The 23,823-nt window shown below is 44.4% G+C and overlaps 1 protein-coding gene across 2 annotated transcripts in view; it reads left to right on the forward strand.

Moving 5' to 3' along the window:
- Positions 1–1,658: 1,658 nt before the first annotated feature.
- OSBPL10 (oxysterol binding protein like 10) overlaps positions 1,659–23,823 on the forward strand; it is a 214,289-nt gene continuing 192,124 nt past the window's right edge. For both annotated transcript variants that reach the window (XM_070391824.1, XM_070391825.1), the window contains exon 1: positions 1,659–2,179. In XM_070391824.1, the coding sequence (XP_070247925.1) occupies positions 1,899–2,179 (281 nt within the window). In that variant the 5' untranslated portion in view covers positions 1,659–1,898. The remainder of the gene's footprint in view (positions 2,180–23,823) is intronic.

Raw genomic sequence — 23,823 nt, forward strand, 5'->3', positions numbered from 1 at the left:
GGAAGAGGTGGTACATTTTCTTTTTTAGAATATGTTTTTATTAATTTTAGAGAGAGAGGAAGGGAAAGGGAGAGAGAGAAACATTGATTGAGAGGGAAACAGTGATTGGGTTGCCTCCCGTATGCACCCCAGATGGGGATGGAACCCGAAATCTGAAACCTGGATATGTGCCTGGACCAGAATTGAACCAGAGACCTTTGGATGATGCTCAACCAACCTAGCCATACTGGCCAGGGCAGAGGCAGTAAATATTTCGAGCAAATAAACATTCTCACATAATTCATCACAGCCAGTAGTATCAGTGGTCTCATTTTCCAGGTAAGAAAACTAAGGTCAAAGATTTGAACTCAGCTCCCCCCGGCTCCAAAGTTGTTCCTTTCTACCATGCAATCTTTTGGGGTAAACTTTTCTTTTCTATAGTGTGTAGCACCTAGAATTTTAATTTATTCAGGGGCACAGCCACTTCTCATCAGCCCCAGAAGTTTCTCCACAAACATTTCTGGAGCAAAGCCATCTCTGAAAGTTTCCTGGAAGGACTTGAAGCTAGAAAGGGATCTGGCTTGGGGAATTGTCCTCATGAGAGCTGACTCTATTCCCTGTAGTAATTTTTTAAACCATTGAATTATTTGTATTACTTTATGGGTTTGTAGATCCTTTGAACAGCACTCAATCTATCACCCTTTGTTTTTGTTATCTTGTGTGTGTGGTGTGTCTGAGCTCCTCAAAGCGATTTTCTAGGTAATGTTAGAAACTTCCAGATTGCATTGGATAGTTATATTCACAAAAATTATTAGTGGGGTGGAGAGAGCGCATCCCACCTACCTTTGTCAAAGAGCAACAATTTTAAGTTTAGAAGTTTAGTTGCAGTGGGGGTGGGACAGAAACTACAGCCAACACAGAATGCTTCACGGTGTAAACATCTGTTGATTTGGGGCAGTCTTACCCGTTTTAGAGTCTCTGGTTCGCAGCTGCTTGGTATTGTATAGAATGTGTAGGTGCTGATTTACCAGGCTTACGTGTGGTCATCGGGGTGGGGATTGGGGTGTGCAAGTAAGGTGACTAGGCCATTCAGTTTAGGGGGGCATTTGCAGGAACCTGAGTGTTCTCGCCTGACTCCATTTAGCTCCACCGCGTTAAAATGCCCCAGAATAGCTTACCTGTGAGGATCACCCACCCCTCCCTTCCCACTCCCCTACTGGACACGCCGGAGATCCTGGAGGACCTTCGGCCTGTTATTTTGCTCCACCTGCGATGCTCATTTCTAGGTTACTGTGTACCGGTGTCTGGCCCCGGCTTAGCGCGGAAGAGGGGAGTGTGAGTCTGGCTTAGGCCCGGCAGGTCCATATCCGGGTGGACAGGGTGGGTGGGGCCGCCACTCCCTCCAGGTCCCGCGGTGGGTTGGGGGTGGGGGAGTGACGCGCAGAGATCCCCTTTCACCCCTCTGGATCCGGGAGGGGGCGACAGAAGGAGCGCAGGGGTGACAGGGCGTGCCTGCCCCGAGGATCAGCGGCCGGGAGCGCCCCCAGCCCCGGGGCCTGAGCGACCCCTAGGATTCCAAGGAAGAGCAGTAGGGACCTGAGGAGGGCTCGCCAAACGGGCCACCCGCTCCGAACTTGCCCGGGAAACTAGTGCGAAGGGAGGGGCCGGGGCCGTGGCGGGAGGAGGGGCGGCCACAGCTGCATCCAGCCCCGTTGGCTTCCTTCCCAGCTCTCCTTCGCCGCCTCCTTCTCTTCCTCCTGTATGAGTCAGGCATTTCCCCGGGATTTGGAGGAGCCACGCGCGGCCCGGGCGCCCGGAGCTGTAGCAGCCGCCGCCACTGCCGTCACCGCGTTCGGAGCCCCAGCGCGGGGGCCGCCACCGCAGCGGGCGGGCACCCGGGTTCCGGGCGCGCACGGGCCATGGAGAGGGCGGCCCAGGGCGCGGACGGCGGCGGGGGCAGCAACAGCAGCAGCCGCAGCAGCAGCCGCGCCACCTCGGCGGGCTCCTCGCCCTCCTGCTCCCTGGCGGGCCGGGGGATCTCCGGCCGGTCCGCCGTAGCCGGGCTCGGCGGCGGGGGCAGCCGCAGCAGCCCGGGCTCGGTGGCTGCTAGCCCGTCCGGGGGAGACGGCCGCCGGAGGGAGCCGGCGCTCGAGGGCGTGCTCAGCAAGTACACCAACCTCCTCCAGGGCTGGCAGAACAGGTACCGTGCCCGCCGCCCGCGCCCCTCCCCGCGCGCCGCTTAGTGTGTGTGTGCGTGCAAGTGTGTGCGTGCGCGATCGTACCACCAGCGAGCGGGGTGCTGTCTCCACGCGGGTGCCCTCCCTGCTGTCACTGCTCCTTTCCAGGTGGGGTGCTCAGGCTGGGCCCGCCGTGACCCCACCCCAGGGCTGTACCGCGGCGGCAGGGAGGGAGGCGGGAGCCTTGGTGTTCTTCTGCGCTGGCACCTGCAGGGACTGGAGCGGCGGGCGGAGCGCGCTGGTCCCGGGCCCTGCCCGCTAGCGGTTTCCTGCACCCCTGAAGAACGGCTGGGAAAAGAAGGCAGAGGGGACGTGCTGTATGCCCGAATGAAAAGCATTAGTACGTCTGGTCCGATCACAGCAATTCTCTCCATAACTTAGTTCATCTAAAACTTCAGTGTTTAAAAGCACCACCACCACCACCAACAAAAACCTGCTGCTTATCCTCAGTGCCTTCCAGCGCGTGCTACCCTCTGCCCAGTTGGTGGCTTAGGACCTCCAATCTCTGCAACACAAGTTTAGTTTTTAAAAAAGTAAATCTCTTCCCTTTCGGAACGGGGAGTTTGCTATTTTAATTAATTAATTAAATAATAATAATGATATTCCCCTTTAGGTTCATTTGGAAGTTCCCCGCTGACTGTCCTCACAGTTGGGAAGCCTAGTAGGGACACGTGTCCGGATGGGGATGAGCAGGGAAGGGGCTGCCAGCACACTTGAGGTGTTAAGATTTGAAAGGAGCAGGTGGGACACTGCTGTTTACATTGTTTTACAAAACAGGCTAGAGGCAAATACAAGTGGCCATGCCAAGAGAATGGGGCTTTTCGGGGAGAGGTGGTTGATGAGATCTTTCGTCCTGCCTTTAACAGCCTTTGGATCTTAGGACTTGCGGCCCTTAGGGATGCTTGTGAAATTTGAACTCTTTGCCTGTTAGATTAGATTTGCTTGGTCAACTCTCCCTGTCCATGGTGTGTAAATGTTAAGATTGCTTCCAGCTGAAATTTATCAGGCAGTCATTTACATGTAATGCAACTAGTTACTAGGAGGAAGATGACTCCTTAAGTGTGGAAACTGGGTTGTTTGCACATTGATACCATAGACAGAGAACTGATAGAGAACTTTCCCAGTCACCGGGTGTCCTTGGAGATTTGCTATGTTGTGGAAGCTGCACTTTAACTTTTAATTCTTTTTATTTCACAAAATAGCGCCAGTAACCGCTCTTGCCTCTCCCTTTCCCCTTTCAATTCTTGAAAGTTAGTAAAGAATAGGTAGCGTGTGTAGGACCAGAGCATCACTTTTAATGCTTTTTTTTTTTTTTTCAAGTAGCTTATGAGGCCAACAGAACTTTACCCTGGATGGCAGTTATTTGACTTGGGGACTATATTTTACCTGCAATGTATATTAAAGGGTTTATTCTTTGGATTGGATTTAGGATGAAATGGAGTGACTCCTGCTTTTGTATAATTTAAAACCCACTGGGGTATTTAGGTAGAGGCAAGGCTGAGAAGCAGTAAAAATAATGATAATTAATAATAATAATAATAATAAATCCTACATGAATGCAGGCTATGTAGGTGCAATATACTGTGTACACTACTGAGGTCTCATCTTGAGTTTGTTTTATAGCTACCTGCTAATTGTTCTAACCACAGTAGACTCACTGTTTTCTAGTCTACCACAGACTCCAAAGCCTTGTCTCTTTATAATGGTTAATGTCTCGCTGTTGGGGTTATGTTTCCCACATCCGAACAGTGGCCGAGGGTCCATTAGTGATATGGAGGAGATTAATAATGGCTCTGTGATTGCACACTTTGACCTTCACAAGGGGGCTTATAAAGGCAGAGCCTTATCTGTGAAAAGGAAAAGAGAGGAGGGTAGAGAGAAAACCTAGGAAACATATTTTTCTGTTCATGAATTTGTTCAGAGACTATCTTACTGAGGATCTACTTTGTGCCAGGCACTGTTCTAGGAGCTGGAGCTACTCCAGTGAACAAAACACATGGGCATCTTCTCAGGAAGTGGTGGAGGAGACGCAGAATCAAAAGGTAGAAGGAGCCCACCCTTTCCTAGTGCAGGGGAATGCCTTGGTGCAAACATGTGGGTTTCCTGCACTTTTGGGCCTCATGGAATCTTCCTTTGATAGTTCTTTTCAAATTGCCTGTAGTTCCTGACAATCTCTAGCCACAAAGTTCTTGGTGAGTCTTCCATGCTTTGATAATGCCCTTCACACCAATCACCCACCAGCAGTTTGTTCTCTGATGTCCTCTCTCATGTCCTCAAGTTGCTGTAAAGCTTACATTTTAACATTCAGTTTCATATTCTGCCTTAATTTACTTGTAGCACTCTCAGCCCCATCACCATGCCCTTAGGAAGAACTCAAAATAAATGACATAGAGAGAGGTCACAGGAGAGAAAACATTAGCACGTTTAGCACATGTGTCACCTTGGGCCAATTCCTTAATTGTTCTGAGCTTCCATTTTTTCCCCCCATCTGTTGAAATGATGTTACCCTTGCCCTTCTCATTAGTTCAATGTGAAGATGAAATGAAGATACTGTGTATCAGGGGCTGAGAATAGTGCATAGCAGCATCCGGAGACGTGGTAGCTATTATTGGATCTTCAATTTGCCCCTTCTTAAATGGACCTTTCTGGTCCATAGCATTCTTGGTTCATTTTCCTGAACGCTGTGATTACCCTGGGGGCTCATTAATGTAATTACTGCAGAATTCTTTGGGGAGGAGACGATGACCTGTTTTGAAGGGTTACCTTTAAAACTCGGACCCGAACCCTTACACCTCTATGGGAAGTAACTTATGCCCCCTTCCTCCATCACACTTAACTGTCACCTGCATACTCAATATTTCACTCTTTTGTCCTTCCACACTAGAAGGAAGCTTTCTGAGGACAGGATAATTTTGTCTGTCTTGTTCACTGCTCTACCCCCAATGTCTAAAACAGGATCTGACATATAATAAGGGCCCAGCAAATATTATTGAAGGAGTAAGAAAACGAATCAATGACAGAGAAGAAATCAAACCAGGATTTAGTTCAGTTTTGCCAGTGTTAGCTATTGTTATAAATCTTGGTTCTCTACCTGCTCATAGCCTTGTCCTTAATATGTTTATCATTTGCCCTGCTCTCTGCAACCATCAGTCTTTGTCTTCTGGGTCGGAAAGTCTGCTTTTCTTCTGACATACTCTCCCTGACTTGGAGCCCGCCACAAACCACCCAGTGCGGGCTTTTAGTGACCAAATAGCCAGGGCTTACATCCAACTTGATCTGCATTAACCACATGCTTTGAGGGTGCAGTGTTTAGCCCCTAGACATGATTTCCCATGGTTTTGCTACCACTTGACCCATTGGAGAGTCATCGGGGGCATACACTAACTTTTAAAACCCCACTGAATTAAAAGTAATGCTTTTTGAGTATTCCAATAATTTTTAGAGGCAATGGGTGATACCAGGGTTGCAAATTGCTGCTCTGGATTTTATGTTCTTGCCTATGTGTACTTCAGAAACATTCATATATTTTGCTTTCTAGGTTGCTGGATTGTTCTGAGTCTGCACAATCAAACCCTTTAGGGACACATGACTTATTTTTAAATTTTTTCAATTACAGTTTACATTCAATATTATTTTGTATTAGTTTCAAGTGTGTAGCTGTCTTCATGACAATAATATTAAAGGGGTGGTTGACTAAGCTTTAAAACAGCATATAGCCAAACCGGTTTGGCTCAGTGAATAGAGCGTCGGCCTGCGGACTGAAAGGTCCCAGGTTCGATTCCGGCCAAGGGCATGTACCTTGGTTGCGGGCACATCCCCAGTGGGAGGTGTGCAGGAGGCGACTGGTCGATGTTTCTCTCTCATCGATGTTTCTAGCTCTCTATCCCTCTCCCTTTCTCTCTGTGGAAAATCAATAAAATATATTAAAAAAAAATAAAACAGCATATAATAGGATTTATTCACTTCTGGTTGGATATATTTATTGAGCTCCTGCCTTGTCAGCCATTTCCTGTGGGATCCGCTCTCCTCCCCTGCCCCTTTTAAAAATGTATGTGTATTTGAGGAGACTTATGCCAAATGGTTACCATGGCTTTACTTGGTTGGTGGGATTGTGGGTGATTTATATTTTCTTTTCTCTTTTCTATTATCCCCCACGACCCCCAAGGTCAGTGGTCGGCAAACTGCGGCTCTCGAGCCACACGCGGCTCTTTGGCCCCTTGAGTGTGGCCACAAAGTTTCAATCGCACTGTACGTGCATGCTCGCATGTGGTATTTTGTGGAAGAGCCACATTCAAGGGGCTGCAGTTTGCCGACCATTGCCCAAGGTGAATTTGCACCCATTTTGAAGTTTGAAAACATTTTTGAGAAAAAGAAAAGCTGCTCATACCTTTTCACATAACCTTTGAGTAACTGAATTTTTGAGGGTCAATTTGAAGTCTAACATCCATTTGGAAAAGAACACAATTCCTCACTGTACGTAGTTCAGTGACTTTTCATAAGTGGAACACACCAAATCCAGAAACAGCAGCCACCCGCCTCCCCACCCCTCATTTCCCCCACGGGGTTTCCACTATTCTGACTTCCCATACTGTAGATTAATTAGTCCAGCCTCTTTTTGAATTTCATCACGTACAGTACGTGATCCTTTGTATCTGGCTTCTTTCTCTTAATATTATGTGTGTGAGCCCTACCTGTGTTGCTGGGTAGAGTTGTGGTCTGTTTGTTTCCACTGCTGCTCCTTATTTCATTGTGTGAATATACTAAATGCATTTACATCGATTGTAGATTGAGTTCTTTTGAGTTTTTGGCCCTGGGAATAGTGCAGCCATGTGTTTTAGAGCACAGATGTAGCATTTCTGTGGCTGTATGCTTAGAAGTGGGAATATTGGGTTAGAGTGTTTGCAGATGTCCAGCGTATTAGATTCTGCCCGAGAATTTCCCAAAGTGTTTGTATCTGTTAATAATCCCACCAGAAGTGTCTGAGAGTCCCGGTGGGCCACATCCGCGTCCACTCCTGGCTTCATTTTAGGCAATTGGGTGGGTGTGTGGTGGTTTCTCATTGTGGTTTTAATTTGCCTTTCTCGATGACCAATGAAGTTTAATATCTATTTGTGTGTTTCTTGGTCATTTAGATGTTATGTTCTGTGAGGTGCTATTTAAATCCTTTGCCCGTTTATATGTTGGGGTATCTGCTGTTATTGATTTGTAAAAGTTCTTTACGTGTATGTTCTGGATAGGAGTCTGTTGATGGATATATGGACACATGCACAACGGGTGTTACATATATAGAGAAAGCAGGTATCTTCACTCACTCTATAGTTTACCACTTCACCTCTTACCAAGTATCTTACTAAACACAAATTCTTAATTTTAATGGAGTCACATTTTTCATTTTTCCCCCTTTACGATTGGTTCTTTTTGAGTCCTGTTTAGGAAATCTTTGCCTACCCCATGGTAATCAGGATATTTTCTTTTAAGAAAAAAACAAACACCCTTTTATTGATTTGAATATTTCTTAGAAGTTTGATATGCTCTTGGGGGAATGTAAACTGTTGGCAGAAGCAATACTGGATTTAAGGCTTGCAGTCTGTATTAGTTTCCTATAGCCAGTTAAAAATATATATTTTTGTTGATTTCAGAGAGGAAGGGAGAGAGAGATAGAAACATTAATGATGAGACAGAATCATTGATTGCCTCCTGCATGCCCCACACTGGGGATCAAGCCTGCAACCAAGCATGTGTCCCGACCAGGAATCGAACCTGTTTCATAGGTGGATGCTCAACCACTGAGACACGCCAGCCAGGCAGTTTCCTATGGCTTTTATAACAAATGGCCACAAATTTGATTGCTTACTAAGACAGACGTTTGTTTTCTCATGGTTTTGGAGGCCAGAAATCTGGAATCAGGTTCACTGGCCCGAAATCAAGGTGTTGGCAGGACCGCTCTCCCACCTGATACTCTAAGGCAGCAGTTCTCAACCTGTGTCTCAACCTTTGGCGGTCGCACGACCCTTTCACAGGGGTCGCCTAAGACCATCCTGCATATCAGATATTTACATTACGATTCATAACAGTAGCAATATTACAGTTATGAAGTAGCAACGAACATAATTTTATGGTTGGGTCACAACATGAGGAACTGTATTTAAAGGGCCAGAAGGTTGAGAACCACTGCTCTAAGGGGAAATCGGTTTCTTGCTTCTTCCAGCTTCTGGTGGCTGCCGGCATTCCTTGGCTGGTGACTGCATCACTTCAGGTTCTGCCTCTGTCTTCACATTGGTTCCTCCTCTCTGTGTGGAATTTCCCTCTTTCTCCCTCTTGGAAGGACTCCTGTGGTGGACTCCCCAATCACCCAGGATAATCTCCCAGCTCAGTAATCTCACCTGCCATATGCTAACATCTTTGCCAAATAAGGTAACGTTGACATGTCCCAGGGATTAGGACATGGACATTTGGGGGATAGGGATATGCCATTCACAGCCTGCCACTCAGTCATAGTTCTAAGTCATAGTTTAAGCTCTGTCTCCCTTCCCCATCACCTTTCCCACCATTCTCTGGTTGCCATGGTGACAGCCATCTCTGTTGTGGAAGGGCTCAGGTTGCTGTCATGACTGTAACTGGGCTTGTTAGGAAGGGTTGGTGGAGTCATTCATCTCTGTCCACTAGACGGACCCCTTGGGCAAATGTAAGGTAGGTAATATTGTGAGGGAAATTGTTTCTAATGCCAGTAAGGAAATCTAATTTCCCTTAACGGGCAAATCAGAATTTCTTTGGGATCTCATTAGAGACTGTAGAGCAGTGGTTCTCAACCTTCCTAATGCCGCGACCCTTTAATACAGTTCTTCATGTTGTGGTGACCCCAACCATAAAATTATTTTTGTTGCTACTTCATAACTGTAATTTTGCTACTGTTATGAATCGTAATGTAAATATCTGATATGCAGGATGTATTTTCATTGTTACAAATTGAACATAATTAAAGCATAGTGATTCATCACAAAAACAATATGTAATTATACATGTGTTTTCCGATGGTCTTAAGGCGACCCCTGTGAAAGGGTCGTTCTACCGCCAAAGGGGTCGCCACCCACAGGTTGAGAACCGCTGATGTAGAGGAATCAACTTTGGAACTATACATGTTTTAATCTGTTTTCCATTTTATCATCATTAACCTGAAGACTTTTTTAAAAGGTATAATTAGCATACAATAAAATACACAGGTCTTAGGCACTCTTTTTTTAAAAAAATATTTTTATTGATTTCAGAGAGGAAAGGAGAGGGAGAGAGAGCTAGAAACATCAGTGATGAGAGAGAGAATCATTGATCAGCTGCCTCCTGCACCAGGGCTTGAGCCGCAACCCGGGCTTGTGCCCCGAATGGGAATCGAACCATGACCTCCAGGTTCATAGGTTGATGCCTAACCAGTGAGCCACATTGGCTGGGCTTAGGCACTCTTTTTGCTGAGTTTGGACAGTCGTTTATACCATGTAACCACTGCTCCAAAGGTACAGAACATTTCTCCCTCCTTTGCCCCAAAGTTTCTTCCAGTCAAATCCCCTTCTCCTGCAGTCTGTTTCTGATTTTATCACTGTGAATTAATTTGGTGTGTTCTTGGGTTTCATATAGATGGACCCATATAGGGTATCCTTTTTGGAATCTGGTTTGTTTAGCCTAGATAATGTCTGAGAATTGTCCATGTTGCTGCACCTACCAGTAGTTTATAAATTGTTTCTTTTTGCTGTTGAGTAGTATTATATTCTGTGGATATACCAGTTTGTTTATCTGTATTATTATCAGTTTGTTTATCTGTGGCTATTTGGGATGTTTCTAGTTTTTGCTATTAGTAATAAAGCTGTTGTTTGTGTACGAGTCTTTAGGTAGATATATGCTTTCATTTCTCTTGGGTAAACGCCTAGGATTGGAATCTCGGGGTCATAGGATAGGTGCACGTAGAAACTCCCAAAGTGTTTGCAGAGCGGCGGAACCATTTCACCGTCCCACCAGCAGTGCATAAGCAAATGGGTTGTTCCCCATCCCAGCCAACCTCAGTGCTGCTACCCGGAGAGCTTCTGGACAGCAGGGCCTGCCTCTTTCTCATGGGAGGCACGTTGCTTCCGAGAGGGGCAGTCTGTAGGGGCACAGGCTCCAGCTTTGCCTCTTGTTTGCTGCATGACCTTGGGCAAGTCACTAAACTCTTTGGGCCTGTTTCTTCCTCTGTAAAATGACACTAACCTTGCAGTGTTGTGAGGCTACTACAGGCACCAGGCCTAGCACAGTGCTTGACGCACAGTAGGTCCTCAGCAGAAGCTGGTAGTCTGGTATCTTAGACAGACCAATGGATGACTCCGTGGAACCTAGGGCACGAGTTGGTGGTCATTTTAGACCCAGCCTTAGCAAATATGCAGGTGTTGCTTGGTCTTTCCTCCCACTGCACGGGGACCCAGGTGTCTAGTTATTGGATTTGCATAGTGGACGACTGTCTCCATTTGCTGCTTAGCCTGTGGTTCTGTCTGCTCAAGTGGTTAGTCGTTTAAAAACTCTGGGGAGAAAGAAGAGACACTGGCCTTTGTGTCCTGAGAGGAGGATTGGAATGATCTTGATGGAAATGTGGGAGGCATTCTCAGCTCTGCCCGGCTCCTGACTGATGCGATTTGGGGCCAAGCCAAGACAGAATTAAAAAGAAAACCATCCGGAATTTGATTTTTGATAACTCAGACTGGATCAAATATGGTCACAGCCCAGAAAGAAAGTGCTTTAATTGTCTCTCATGCAATGATAGCAATAATGATAGAATTAGGAAACCGTATACAGTCTTGTTGCAAGCCTCTTCTTGGAAGGTCAGAGAAGGCGTTTGAGCCATGAATAACTTTTTCATGTTGTGTTGCAGTTTTCAGAGGACTATTTATGTTTTTATGTGGTTTGGTCCCTTTCCATAAATATTTTGATGAGAATGTAACAAGTTGAAAGGCGTCCAACATCAGTTTTTTAAAAAAAAATTTTATCCTTGCCCAAGGATGTATTTATTGATTTTAGAGAAAGAGGAAGGGAGAGAGAGAGAAGAGAGAGGAACATCAATCCCTTGCCTCCCACATGTGACCCTACGGAGGTTCGGACCCACAGCCTTTTGGTATCCGGACAAAGACCCAACCAACCAAGCCACCCAGCCAGGGGGCAAGGTGCCCTCCATCAGTTTTTAAAAAATACATTTTTATTGATTTCAGAGATGAAGGGAGAGAGAGAAAAAACAAACAAACATCAATGATGAGAGAGAATCATTAATCGACTGCCTCCTACATGCCCCTCAGAGGATAGAGCCCGAAGAAATCCGGGCATGTGCCTTAACCTGGAATCAAACCATGACTTCCTGGTTCTTAGGTCGACACTCAACCACTGAGCCACACTGGCCGGGGCCCCATCAGTTGTTAATAACTCTTTTCCGGGATGTGCTAAGTGGCTAAGTGTTTCTCTGCAATGTAGGTCATGTGACCAGTGGTCAATGATAAGAGGTTGGTGTGGGAGATTGGGAAGCTGAGGCGGGGGGGCGGGGCTCTGCCTGGGCCCCTTGTTCAGGAGAGTTGAGTATATTATGTAACAGATACAAATGACCCTCCACTCAGCTCTGCAGGGGTCACCCCATCAGAGCCATGTGGGCTGCTCACAATGCAGTGGAACCACCATGACAGTTTTCCTGGGTCGTTTGGTTGCTGACAGATTCTTGGCAGAACTGGGGAACTTTCCGGGTCCTGAGTGAGCTGGCAGCCTCGGCCCCAGACACACTCCTCTTTGCATGCAGCTAGGCCTGTGGAATGCTCATACCCCACCTATTTGTGAGCTCCTTTTGTGTACCTGGCAAATGCCATGTGAGATGCAGGAGGCACATCACATGGAGAAAAAGCTTGGGCTCTGCTGTGAGGGACTGACAGTCTAAAACAGGGTGAGCAAACTTTTTCTGGAAAGGGCCAGAGAGTTAATATTATAGGCTTTGTGGGCTATAGTCTCTGTGGGAACAACTCAACTCTCCCGATGTAAACAAGCGGGTGTGTCTGTGTTCCACTAAAACTTTATTTACGAAAACAGGTGGTGGGCTGGATTTCGACTGTGGGCTGTAGTTTGACCATCCCTGGTCTAAAATGACACCCAGACGTCTCAATCAGTAGTCAAGGCAGCCTAGAGTGGTTGCTAAGAATACAGATTCTGCAGTCCAGTGGCTCTGCAAGTTACTACGTGTGTGACCTTGCACAGCTAGTCAACCTCTCTGAACCTCAGTTTCTTTATCTGTAAAATGGGGGTAATGTAGTTAGTGTCTGTGTCATAGGATTGTTGGGATCAACTAAGATGGGTATAAAGGGCTTAGGACAGCGACTGGCATATAGAAAGCAGTTATTAGATGCAGGCTGCTGTTATGATAAGGGGGAGGGGAGAGTGAGTGCTATGGTAGAGGAAGCACCTGGCAGTGAGAACACTAACTCTACGTGGGGGCAGGGAAAGGAGGAGGTTAGTTTGGTATGGCTGGAATGCAGGTGGTTTGTGGAGTGTGACCAGAGATGACACTGTAGAGCAGGGGTGGGCAAACTTTTTGACTCGAGGGCCACAATGGGTTCTTAAACTGGACCGGAGGGCCAGAACAAAAGCATGGATGGAGTGTTTGTGTGAACTAATATAAATTCAAAGTAAACATCATTACATAAAAGGTTACGGTCTTTTTTTTTTTTTTAGTTTGCCCACGGCTGCTGTAGAAGGTAGACCAGGCTGTAAAAGGCGACTTTAGGAAGGTTCCCTTAAGACACTGAGACCACAGATCATAAGATGTCAGTGTTACCAGAAGGGGAAGAAATACATTTGCAGGTCCAGGAAGCATCAGGCACTTTACATATGTTATCCAATTTAAAAAAAAATATATATTTTATTGATTTTTTACAGAGAGGAAGGGAGAGTGATAGAGAGTTAGAAACATCAATGAGAGAGAAACATCGACCAGCTGCCTCCTGCACACCCCCCACTGGGGATGTGCCCGCAACCAAGGTACATGCCCTTGACTGGAATCGAACCTGGGACCCTTGAGTCTGCAGGCTGATGCTCTATCCACTGAGCCAAACCGGTTAGGGCCATATGTTACCCAATTTAATCCTTAAAATGAGATGGGAGGTGTTGCAGACCTATCTACTTCCCCTTCTAATATAATCACAGGACCCAGTTTTTTAGGGGAACACAGGGTTGCCCTAGACAAAACTATGTGTGCACTCCTCCCTCTTACAGCTAGGGATTGCCGTGTGATTATATTCTGGACATGAGCAGATTTGTCACATACGTAGTAGTTTCCTGGGACCTTCTTTGTACCCTTTCTTCTTTTGTCTTTCCTTTTGGAATACTAGACATATGGCCCAAACTGGAATACAGACATGGTGGCTGGAATTCCAGCAGCCACTCTGAGCCTTGAGGTGACTGGGATAAAGGCCACCAAGACACAAGAAGCCTGGTGTCTAAGGACTTTGTTGATCAGAGCCACCTCACAAATTCTGGGCTGCCAGCCTCTGGCATTTCCCATGGTGGGGGTAGTAGGCCTCTTTTTAAAGCCACATATTCATAACCATAATTGAGATGCAGGCAGAATCTCGATTTTACAGATGAAGAAGCAGGCATAGAGTGACATAAACTGCACAGTTAGTAAGTGGCATAGCCAGGATTGGTCTGACTTCAAAGCATGTTTTCTTCCCACTACTCTGGACAAAACATGGAGATTTTCTATCCCCTCATTTTATAGAAGAGATCACGGAGGGTTTGGCCTCAGGGTAAGGCTGTAGCAGCTCATTCCAGGACCAGATAATCATTATTCTGTTTATCTTTCACTCCCTCTTGCCTGTGGCCTTCTCAAAGAAAGGCCCTGTGTTTTAATTAGTGACTTTTCAGATGGGAAAAACCTCTCTCTGTGAGTAGTTGATGTCCAGTGTTTTTTTCCTGGTCAGAAGCCATGGTTGTTATAGGACTGTGTTTAGAGCTTGGACAGCCTTGCTTCTTTCTACCTGGAGCCGGTCCTTAGTAATGATTTTCCTTGCCTGTACAGTCCTTTTTTCATTTGGGCTTTTAGGGCTGGGAGAGGGGGCTCTTTGGCCCTGTGACTAGCTGTGAGCACGACAGCAGATGAATCTTGATCTACATGGAGGCCTCCTAACTCTTTAAGTTCAGTGTGTGGACTTTGGCTGAAATTGGGCCACATGTCTTGAATGCCCTTTGCTTTGGGGATTCTCGTGTATCTGAGTTGCACCCTATTACTCATACCATAAAAATGGGCTCCCCAGCCCTGTTGGCTCACTGCACAGCATAGAACTTTTCCGTGTGCATATTCCAACTGACTCATGTAGTGGATTGACCCCTGAAAAGGTGAATAGGACAAAAGCTAGTTTGTGCTGGTAATGCTGTTGAGAGAGTATTGTTGTTCATTTTATTGAATAGCATTTCACGTTTATGTTACCCTTTGTACTAGCAAAATCCTTTGTGGTAATTTTTATTAGCCTGGCTAACGTGTGCCTTTTTCTTTTTACGAGAAGTCTGCAGATGATAGCTTGGCCCAAAGTGTGCTGTGAACACTACTATAGTCACTTAGTGAATTCGGAGTTTTTGTTATTGAAAATTTTCTGTCAAATATCAGTTTTCGTGATTATTTTGGAGTCATTTGGAACTCAGGAAAATAGTATTAAAAGCCAAAATTCCACACCTTTTTTTTCATTTTGAATAACTATATATATATGTATGTATATACAGTATGTATGTCTGTGTGTGTGTGTGTGTGTGTGTGTGTATATATATATATATATATATATATTTTTTTTAATGGGGTAGACTTGGGATATTTGTTTGTGAGCCTGGCCTGCGGGGCTCAGTGGTTGAGCCTTGACCTATGAACCAGGAGGTCACGGTTTGATTCCCAGTCAGGGCACATGCCCAGGTTGCGGGCTCGATCCCCGGTGTGGGGCATGCAGGAGGCAGCCCATCGATGATTCTCTCATCATTGATGTTTCTATATCTCTCTCCCTCTCTGAAATTAATAAAAATTTGTTTAAAAAAGATAGTTCAGAAAATCTTTGTTTGTGCAGTAAAGTTTAAGTCCAGAAGAAGTAGTGATTTTGAACAAAAGCAAAGCGTGACCTAACCTGGAAGAGACTAAATTGCAATTATTCACGTCATGGAATTGTCTGAATTTCTGTTTATCTAAGGCTTGCTTCCTTTTCCTTTCCAGAATTGTAGTAGCTACTGGTATTTTTAGTGTTTTTTGTTTCGTTTGTTTCCTTACTTATTTTTGCTTTGTTTCTTAGTTTGAAATTCTAAATTCCTTTGTAGCATCACATACACAATGTGCATTTTGTAAAAACTAAATGCAACTCGTGATCTGATATTTTCTTTTCCTATAAATAACATTATTATGACCATTGGAAAATTTGTATAAGATCTATAGATAATAGTACTGTACTCATGCTAATTAATTTGATTTTAATATTGTGTACTGAAGTATTTAGGGGGGATGGGCAACTTACTCTAAAATGGTTCAACAAAAATATTTATAGAGAGAAGAAGAGAAAATGATAAAGCAGCTGTGATAAAATGTTAATAGTTCTTTAGTGATAAACACTTCTTTGTAGTATTCTTGTAAGTTCTCTGTAAATTTGAAATTATATTAAACAGTTAAAAAAATCGACTTATTTAAAAAAATGGCAATGGGGCATGCAATATATACTTCCTGGCTGAATGTGTGGAAAAATGATCCTTAGACAATTCTAGATATTAACTGTGATGAAATTGACTGAATTTGTTAGTGCCTGTGAGCACCTGTTCATTAAACTGGGTAAAGCCGGCATATTTGCAGCTTATGAAAAACAAAGATCATTAAACCAAAGGCTTGGGAGATTTGTGTGTTTATCCCTTCCCTGTTTAGTTGTTTCATTTTATATAAGTGTTGACTGTCTTTTTTTCATCTGTGAATGGGATTAAATGGGAAATATGTTGCTTGTGTCCTTTGATGCACAAAAGTTTTAAAATTTGATGCAGTTTCATTTGTCTGTTTTTGCTCTTGCTGCCTATGCTTTTTGGTCTCATATCCAAGAAATGGCCAAGTTCAATGTCATGAAGCTTTTCTCCTATGTTTTCTTCTAGGAGTTTTATAGTTTTAGGTCTTACATTAGATATTTAATCTATTTGGAGTTAATTTTTGAATATGGTGTAAGATCAGGGCTCAGCTTCATTTTTTTTTTTCCATATGGACACCCAGTTTTCCCAACACCATTTATGGAAGAAACTTTCCTTTTCTCACTGAGTGTTTTTGGCACCCTTGTCAAAGATCATTTGACCATATACATGACCATATATACTATATTGGCTTTGTATTCTATTTCATTGGTCTACTTGTCTGTCTTTTTGCCAGTACCACACTGTTTTGATTATTGTAGCTTTGTAATATGTCTCAAAATCAGGACCTAACCCAGCCGAGGGTCCTGGACTGAACTGGGGTCTGGTCTCCTCTCATGAAGGTAACACCTTGCTCCCCCGTCCTGTCTCCCCCTTCCCACCACCACCACATTGTGAATGACCTTACACCATGCATTCTAAATGGGATAATAAAAAATTGGTTCCTGGGGTGGTGGTGAAATAACTTACTCTTTTTATGTATAAAGCACAGATAGAGTAGAGGTATGAATGGATGCACAGTCTATCTCTTTTTTAATTTCAATTGGGAGGGGATTGATTAGGGAAAGAATTGTCTAAAAATTCTCCTTAGGGGACTGAGAGAGGTGCTGAGCAGAAGGACTGCTAGGATTTGAACACTTTCTAATTGAGAGGGGGTGGAAAGTGATGCCACTGAATTTTACTACAGGAAAATATTTTTATCCAGAATTTTTAGTGACGGCAACAAAAGGAAATAGAACTAAGTCACATCATACAGAAGACAGGTTAAATGTGAGGCCGTCACTCCTGTCCGAGAGCTTCCTTAAATAATGTCGGAAGGAGTTTTAAAATAATGAGAGTTTCCAGGAAAAGTCCCATAAGACGGGTCTCCTCGGGTCCTGACAGTCCACGTGGTGGTTGAGGAGGGAGCCTTCAAATCGGTGTTTTAGAACCTGGGCAACACCTCTTCTCCCATCATTTGGCCAATCGGCAACATTTGAGTATGGAGTGTATATTGGGTAATACTACTGACTCAATGTTAAATGGCCAGAAATGGATAATTGGACTGTGGTTATATAAGAGGATGACCTTGTTCTTGGAAAATGCATCATGACATATTTAGGGATAAAAGAAGATGTCTGCGACTCACAGATGGTTCCAGAAAAACTCGATATAAAGAGAGAGGGAGAGGGAGTGGGAAGTGGAGGAGGAGGGAGCTGGATGGATGTGGATGGAGGGGAGGATAAAGGAAGGAGAGATAGCCCAGCACATGATAAAGTAGATGTGCCAAAGCAGCAGTAATTGTTGCATCTGGGTGAAGGGATATACAGGAGTCCTTTGTGATGTTCTTGCAACGCTTCTGTAAGTTCGAATCATTTCAAAGTGCAAAGAAAAAAACAACAAGAGGGAAACGAGAAAACACCCGGCTCCCTTGAGAAACACAGGTCACATCGTGTCCCGTAATGTTATTTGAACTTGCAAGTGGTGTGACTGAAAGCAGGCCATCATGTTGCAAGATCCAGGAAAGCAGGTGTTAGACCTAAGCCTGGCACAGTGCCTGGCACATAGTAGACACCCAGTAAATATTTGAAGGAATGAAATCAGAGGAGCAGTAACGTTGGTGTCAGCTTTTCCCACTACACAAGTGCCTAGCACCTGGCGGATCTGGACGAGTTTCCCAGACACGCCTTTCTGTGCTCTGTGGACGCCCTGAAAGCCACCTGGTGGAAAAGCTTTGTCCCGGGACCTTGCATTACCGTGTCTGTGATGGAAGAGATTGACACCCTAATTTTAGACTTCTTGCTGGTAAAGGCACCGTGAGGGAACAGGCAGAGCATTTGTGACATTTCTCCTGTATTGGTTCTTATTTAAAAACTAAGAAATCTCCCCTCAAAAAAGTGTTTAGGTAGAAAGAAGCGAAAGTTACTTTTATTATGGTAAAGGGTACATAACATAAAATTTACTCTTTTAACCATTTTCAAGTGTACAGTTCAGGGGCAGCAAGTACATCCCCATTCTTGGGAAACCATCACCACCATCCATCTCCAGAACTTTGTCAGCATCCCAAGCCGAAATGCTATACCCATTAAGGAATAACTCTTTTTTTTTCTTTAAAAAATTGATTTCGGAGAGTAAGGAAGAGGGAGAGATAGAAACATCAATGATGAAAGAGACTCATTGATCGGCCGCCTCCCTCATACACCCACTGGGCATCCCCATTAAAGAATAACTTCTATTATTATTTGCTTAGAAAACTATTTATTCTACAGAATTATAGTCATTATCTTTAGTAATAGTAGGCTCCAGGACCTCGAATCTCAATTTGCTGGCACCCAAATTAGAGAACTTTAATTATCTTGAAAGGGAACACTTAGAAACTTAACAGGAACACCTACTGTTAGTTTATACAAGTTAACTTTTCCTGAAGATTATAACTTATACACTGTAATATGTGCTATTTATTTATTTATTTATAAATATTTTTATTGATTTCAGAGAGGAAGGGAGAGAGAGAATCATTGATCGGCTGCCTCCTGCACGCCCTCTACTGGGGATTGAGCCCACAACCTGGGCATGTGCCCTGACTGGGAATTGAACCAGTGACCTCCTGGTTCATAGGCCAACGCTCAACCACTGAGCCATGCCAGCCGGGCAACATGTGCTATTTAAAATGAAATGTAAGAGCTCTTAAGGCTTTCTAAAAACTTCTTAAAATTAACTTTGTGGAGGCAGAATGAACAGCCAAATGTACCTGTTTTCAGTGTAGAGTGTGATGACTTTTGTGTCTTTTTTTATTAAATACCAACACCATTGCCTTTTTTGGGGGGAGGGTGTTATTCTCTATTTAATTGACTTATTTTTTTCTAGTTATAAAGATGTCATTTCATGTTCCTTATAGAAAAGTTGGAAAATTCAGAGAACACTAAAGAGAAAACAAAAGACATCCAAAACTGCTGAGTTCCCCCAAAACATTATTAGTTTTCTCTCTCTTTAAAAATCGACTATTTTTTAGAGCAGTTTAGGCTCACAGCAAAATTGAGCAGAACTATGGAGTTCCCACATAACCCCTTCCCTCCCCCCAGCCTCTTTTATTACATTGTAAGTTGTAAAAATAGCACCTGCCTGCTCAAATAAAAATCAGAGATGCTGGCCTTCGAGCGCTCAGGGTCACTTTTCTCCAGAAGCTTCCCTGGCTCCTTGCAAGTGCGGATCCTGGCATTTAGGCCCCCCCCCCCCCCCTCACACACCATCTCATTTGGGGGCCACAGCACAGTCGTGCCAGGAAGGCAGGCATGGGGGCGTGTTTGCCTAGCAGGTGCTCAGTATTTGCTGGTTGAACCAAGGAATGGATTTGTCCAGAGTCAGAATTTTGCTTTATTACAGATCTGCATTCTTTTGGGGGTGAGCACCACATGTATGTAAAACAGCTCTGGCAACATTAACAGAGGGAGATGCTCAGGGCATTTATGAACCGAGAGGTGGTTTACACCAACTTTCAGGCAGCTACGTGCATGAGCAGGTGGTGTTGCAACTCTTTGTGGGCGAGACTCTTGGACCTGGGGATGTGTTGTCTTTTTGAAAGGAGGAATGAGGATTGTAGAGGATGGTTCCTGCAAAAGAGAGCAGGTGATGAGCAACACAGGGAGACAGGGGGTGGGGGTGGGCAAAGATGACATGTGCCCTTAGTGGGAGCAGTGGGTCACACAGTCTCTTGTGACAGCTTTCAGGAATCAGGACGGTTCAGAGATGCCCATTTGGTTTCTGAGCCATGAAAAGGAAGACAGAAGGGGCAAGAGTAACTCCCATCCTTACATGGGAATAGATGGTGTTAAGCTGGGAAGGACCTGTGTTATGTAAACCAGCTACACAACCTTATGCTGTCCATGGTAGCCTTGCTGTCTTATAGGTCAACTGATTTAGGATTCTGATTTGTTTAATTTTACATCATGTTGTTGAACTTGGTGAGTGTAGCTGAGGGTCTGAATGACAAGCTGAGTATCACTGGTGCCAGCTTGGTTTTACGTGGTACCTCTGGCATCCCAGGCTACAGGTGCGTAAGAGACTGATGAGACCCAAAAACAGGTTGAGGAAGAGACCTCTGAGGCTCCTTATTTGCAGGATCCTTAGGGCTTGAGGTATGTATTGCTGCTCATGGAAGCTTTTTTGTGTGTAATTTTTTGTTAATCCTCACCCAAGCATATTTTTGTCCCCATTGATTTTTTAGAGAGAATGGGAGGGAGGGGGAGAGACACAGAGAGAACTACATTGGTGTGAGGGAGACACATCGATTGATTGCCTCCCGCATGCGCCCCAACTGGGGCTGGGGATTGAGCCTGCAACCGAGGTACATGCCCCTGGCTGGAATTGAACCCTTGACCCTTCAGTCCGTGGGCCCGATACTCTAGCCACTAAGCTAAACCAGCTAGGGCTGTATGTAGTTTCTTTAACATTCAGCACAGAGCTAGTGAAGTTTAAAAAGCAGTTTTCTAGTGGAAGACATCAAGCCTCAGGAGGGAGGGTTTTATTTTTCTTACCTGATGGTAACTTTCATGCTCCTGGTTTTAAATAGTAAAAGATATGCGAAGACATATCACAACTCAGGAATCATCCTGACATTCTATATCCCTTTTATTTTATTTAAAAAAATATTTTTATTGATTTTAGAGGAAGGGAGAGGGAAAGAGAGAGATAGAAACATCAATGATGAGAGAGAATCATCGATCGGCTGCCTCCTGCACGCCTCCTACTGGGGATCGAGCCCGCAACCCAGGCATGTGCCCTGACGGGGAATCAAACTGTGACCTCCTGGTTCATAGGTAGACGCTCAACCACTGAGTACACTGGCTGGGCCTATATCCCTTTTCTGGAAGCATTTTCCAAAATAAATGAAAGGCCGTCAGATGAACTGGTCCCATCCCATTTCCCAGGTGAGGAAACAGCCCCAAAGAGATGCCGTTTAACTCAAAGTCCTACTCTGAGTTTGCGGCCGAGTTAGAACAAGAAACCAATCTCTGATCTTCAGTTCTGGAAAAACTCCAGAGAAGTGATGCTAAATGCGGTCTCCCTACCCTGTGGTTTAGGTATATTGCAAAGAATACCCACTGGCTCCTCATTATCTGGCCGCTGCCCTGAGACTCATTTGGTGTTCTGGTTTATTTATTAGCTGTTGTGAGTGAATGAGACAACCTTCAAAATGAACAGAGAGCTTTCTTACAGCCTGTGGACCTGTTAACAGAGCGAGTTTGGGAGATCTTATCTCTGAGTCTGATGCGAATTTCCTCTAATATACAGCAAAGAGGACTGGGTTTAATAGCAGCTTTCAGTAGCCAGAGTTGCTTTTTAAAAAATTATTTTCCAGATTATGAATAAAGAACCTGCTGTAAGGACTGATTCTAATCTATTGGTGGAGAACACGCTGTCTATGGTGCTGCTTACATAGCAGCTAAGCTCTGAATTCAGGAAGGCACCTAACTAAATTTGACCAGACTGCATTAAACACTTCTCTCTGTGGGCTGATGTTTCTTCAGGGCACAGCATTCAATTGCTTGGGGATAGTTCTAGCCTGGACCTGGGCTTGTTGGCCAGTGTAGCATGTCTGTTTCCCTTGCACACTCCTCCACTCTCGAGGGACTGCCATTTTGGACCACAATTCCTGTAAGTGTCTTTTAGGACCCTGGCCCTCTAGAGATGGTATTTGACCTTTGGGGGACATTTCCCATGGTGGGTTAATGAGCCCTCACTTTTTGGTTTAGTTCAGGGGTTGGTACACTTTTTCTATATTTACTTACTTATTTTTTATTGATTTCAGAGAGGAAGGGAGAGGGAGAGAGAGAGAAACATCAGTGATGAGAGAGAATCATCGATTGGCTGCCTCCTGCACGCCCCCTACTAGGGATCTAGCCTGTAACCTGGGCATGTGCAGGAATCAAACCTTGACCTCTCGATTCATAGGTGACGCTCAACCATTGAGCCACCCAGCCGGGCCAGAGAGGGTATTTTAAAGGACTGGCTGGTGAGGAACACTTTCATATTCTGTATTTTTGAGTTTTTTAGTAAAAGAGCTATAATTCACTCTTAAGCTCTTAAAGTAGCTATACCCATTGGACTAACTATTGGGAGAAACCAGGCCAGGGCTAAAGTAAACTAGGCAATGGCTATTGAGTGCCAAAGTCTACACTTTTGCTCTAAGTTAACTTTGTGGTCCCCAGGGTTTCATGGTGGGGTGACAGTTCCTATACCTTTGCCAATGGCTACAAATGCTAGACCATAACAGATTTAAATTTTTTTCTCCCTGCATGGTTGGTACACACACAATAAACCAAGAAACAAATGACCACACTTCAGTCTCATTCTATATGAGGTGACTCTAAAGATGTATTTTTCTAAACAGGAATTTCCAAATATGTATATTCAAGAACAGCAAGACATTTATTTATTTATTTATTTACAATTATTCTATTATTGCTCAAATTATTTTGAAGTTCCATTTTTGGAATTGCCTTCAGAATAAGTTACAAGCTGCAGCAGAAAAGAAGTCTGCCCGCTTTGTAGTCTTACTTCATTTTTTGCTAAAATGGGTATTAGGCCAACTCCCTCACCTTGGCCGCTGCCCGTGACTCTCAGCTGCTTTCAGCTGTTTCCATATTTCATCATCACACTCAGAGCAGATGGAGTTGTCTCAACTGAGCTAAAGGTTGTAGGTAATAAAAATAAGCCAGGAACCTCTGAGGGTATTTCTTTGCAGAAAACACAAGTGTTTATTTTTATGTGTGAAGTGATGATAGTTAAAGAAAGCAGTCATGCCTTTGTATATCATTAGCCTGTCCTCAGCCCACCAAGCCAGCATGGCTTTTGAATGAGATCATCCTGACATGAAGTTGGCCTCCAAAGTTCGCCTGCTTTATTCCAGTTCCCACTCTAGGCTGTGAGGCAAGGGTCTTTGAAAGGCCCTTACTTTAAAAAAAAAAATAAAAAAAATAAAAAAATATATATATAGCCATCTGGATATATGAATGAGGAATTGAACCGTGACCTCCTCATTCATAGGTTGATGCTCAATCACTGAGCCAGCCCAGCTGGGCGGCCCTCACTTTTATGTGCTCTCTTGTCCTTGTTACCTGGGACATTTGAAAGGCTGTTCTAGGCTTGCTTTTCTGGGAGACCGTGTGTATGATAGAAGCTGACAGACTGCAATCTGTTCTTCCTACTCCTCTTGTCCTTCCCTGTTCTCCCTCCAGTGTGGACAGTGGGAGGCTTATGTCCTGTACTAGGGAGTTTTATTGTGTAGCAGGAAGTTGTGTAGGCTCATAACTTAAAGGTGGGCTCAGAGCTGTTGAGAAGGCATGCTGCTTAAGATCTTAGTTGCAGACAGTAGATTCCTTCTAAGCTGTCTAAGTAGCAGGGGATTTATTAGAGAGTTTGATAGTATTTCTGGGAGAACAGAGATTCAATG

Source organism: Myotis yumanensis, unplaced genomic scaffold (assembly GCF_028538775.1).
Source record: "Myotis yumanensis isolate MYYU_CA2020_CCGP unplaced genomic scaffold, mMyoYum1.0.hap1 SCAF_14, whole genome shotgun sequence".
In the NCBI taxonomy this organism is placed as follows: Eukaryota; Metazoa; Chordata; class Mammalia; order Chiroptera; family Vespertilionidae; genus Myotis; species Myotis yumanensis.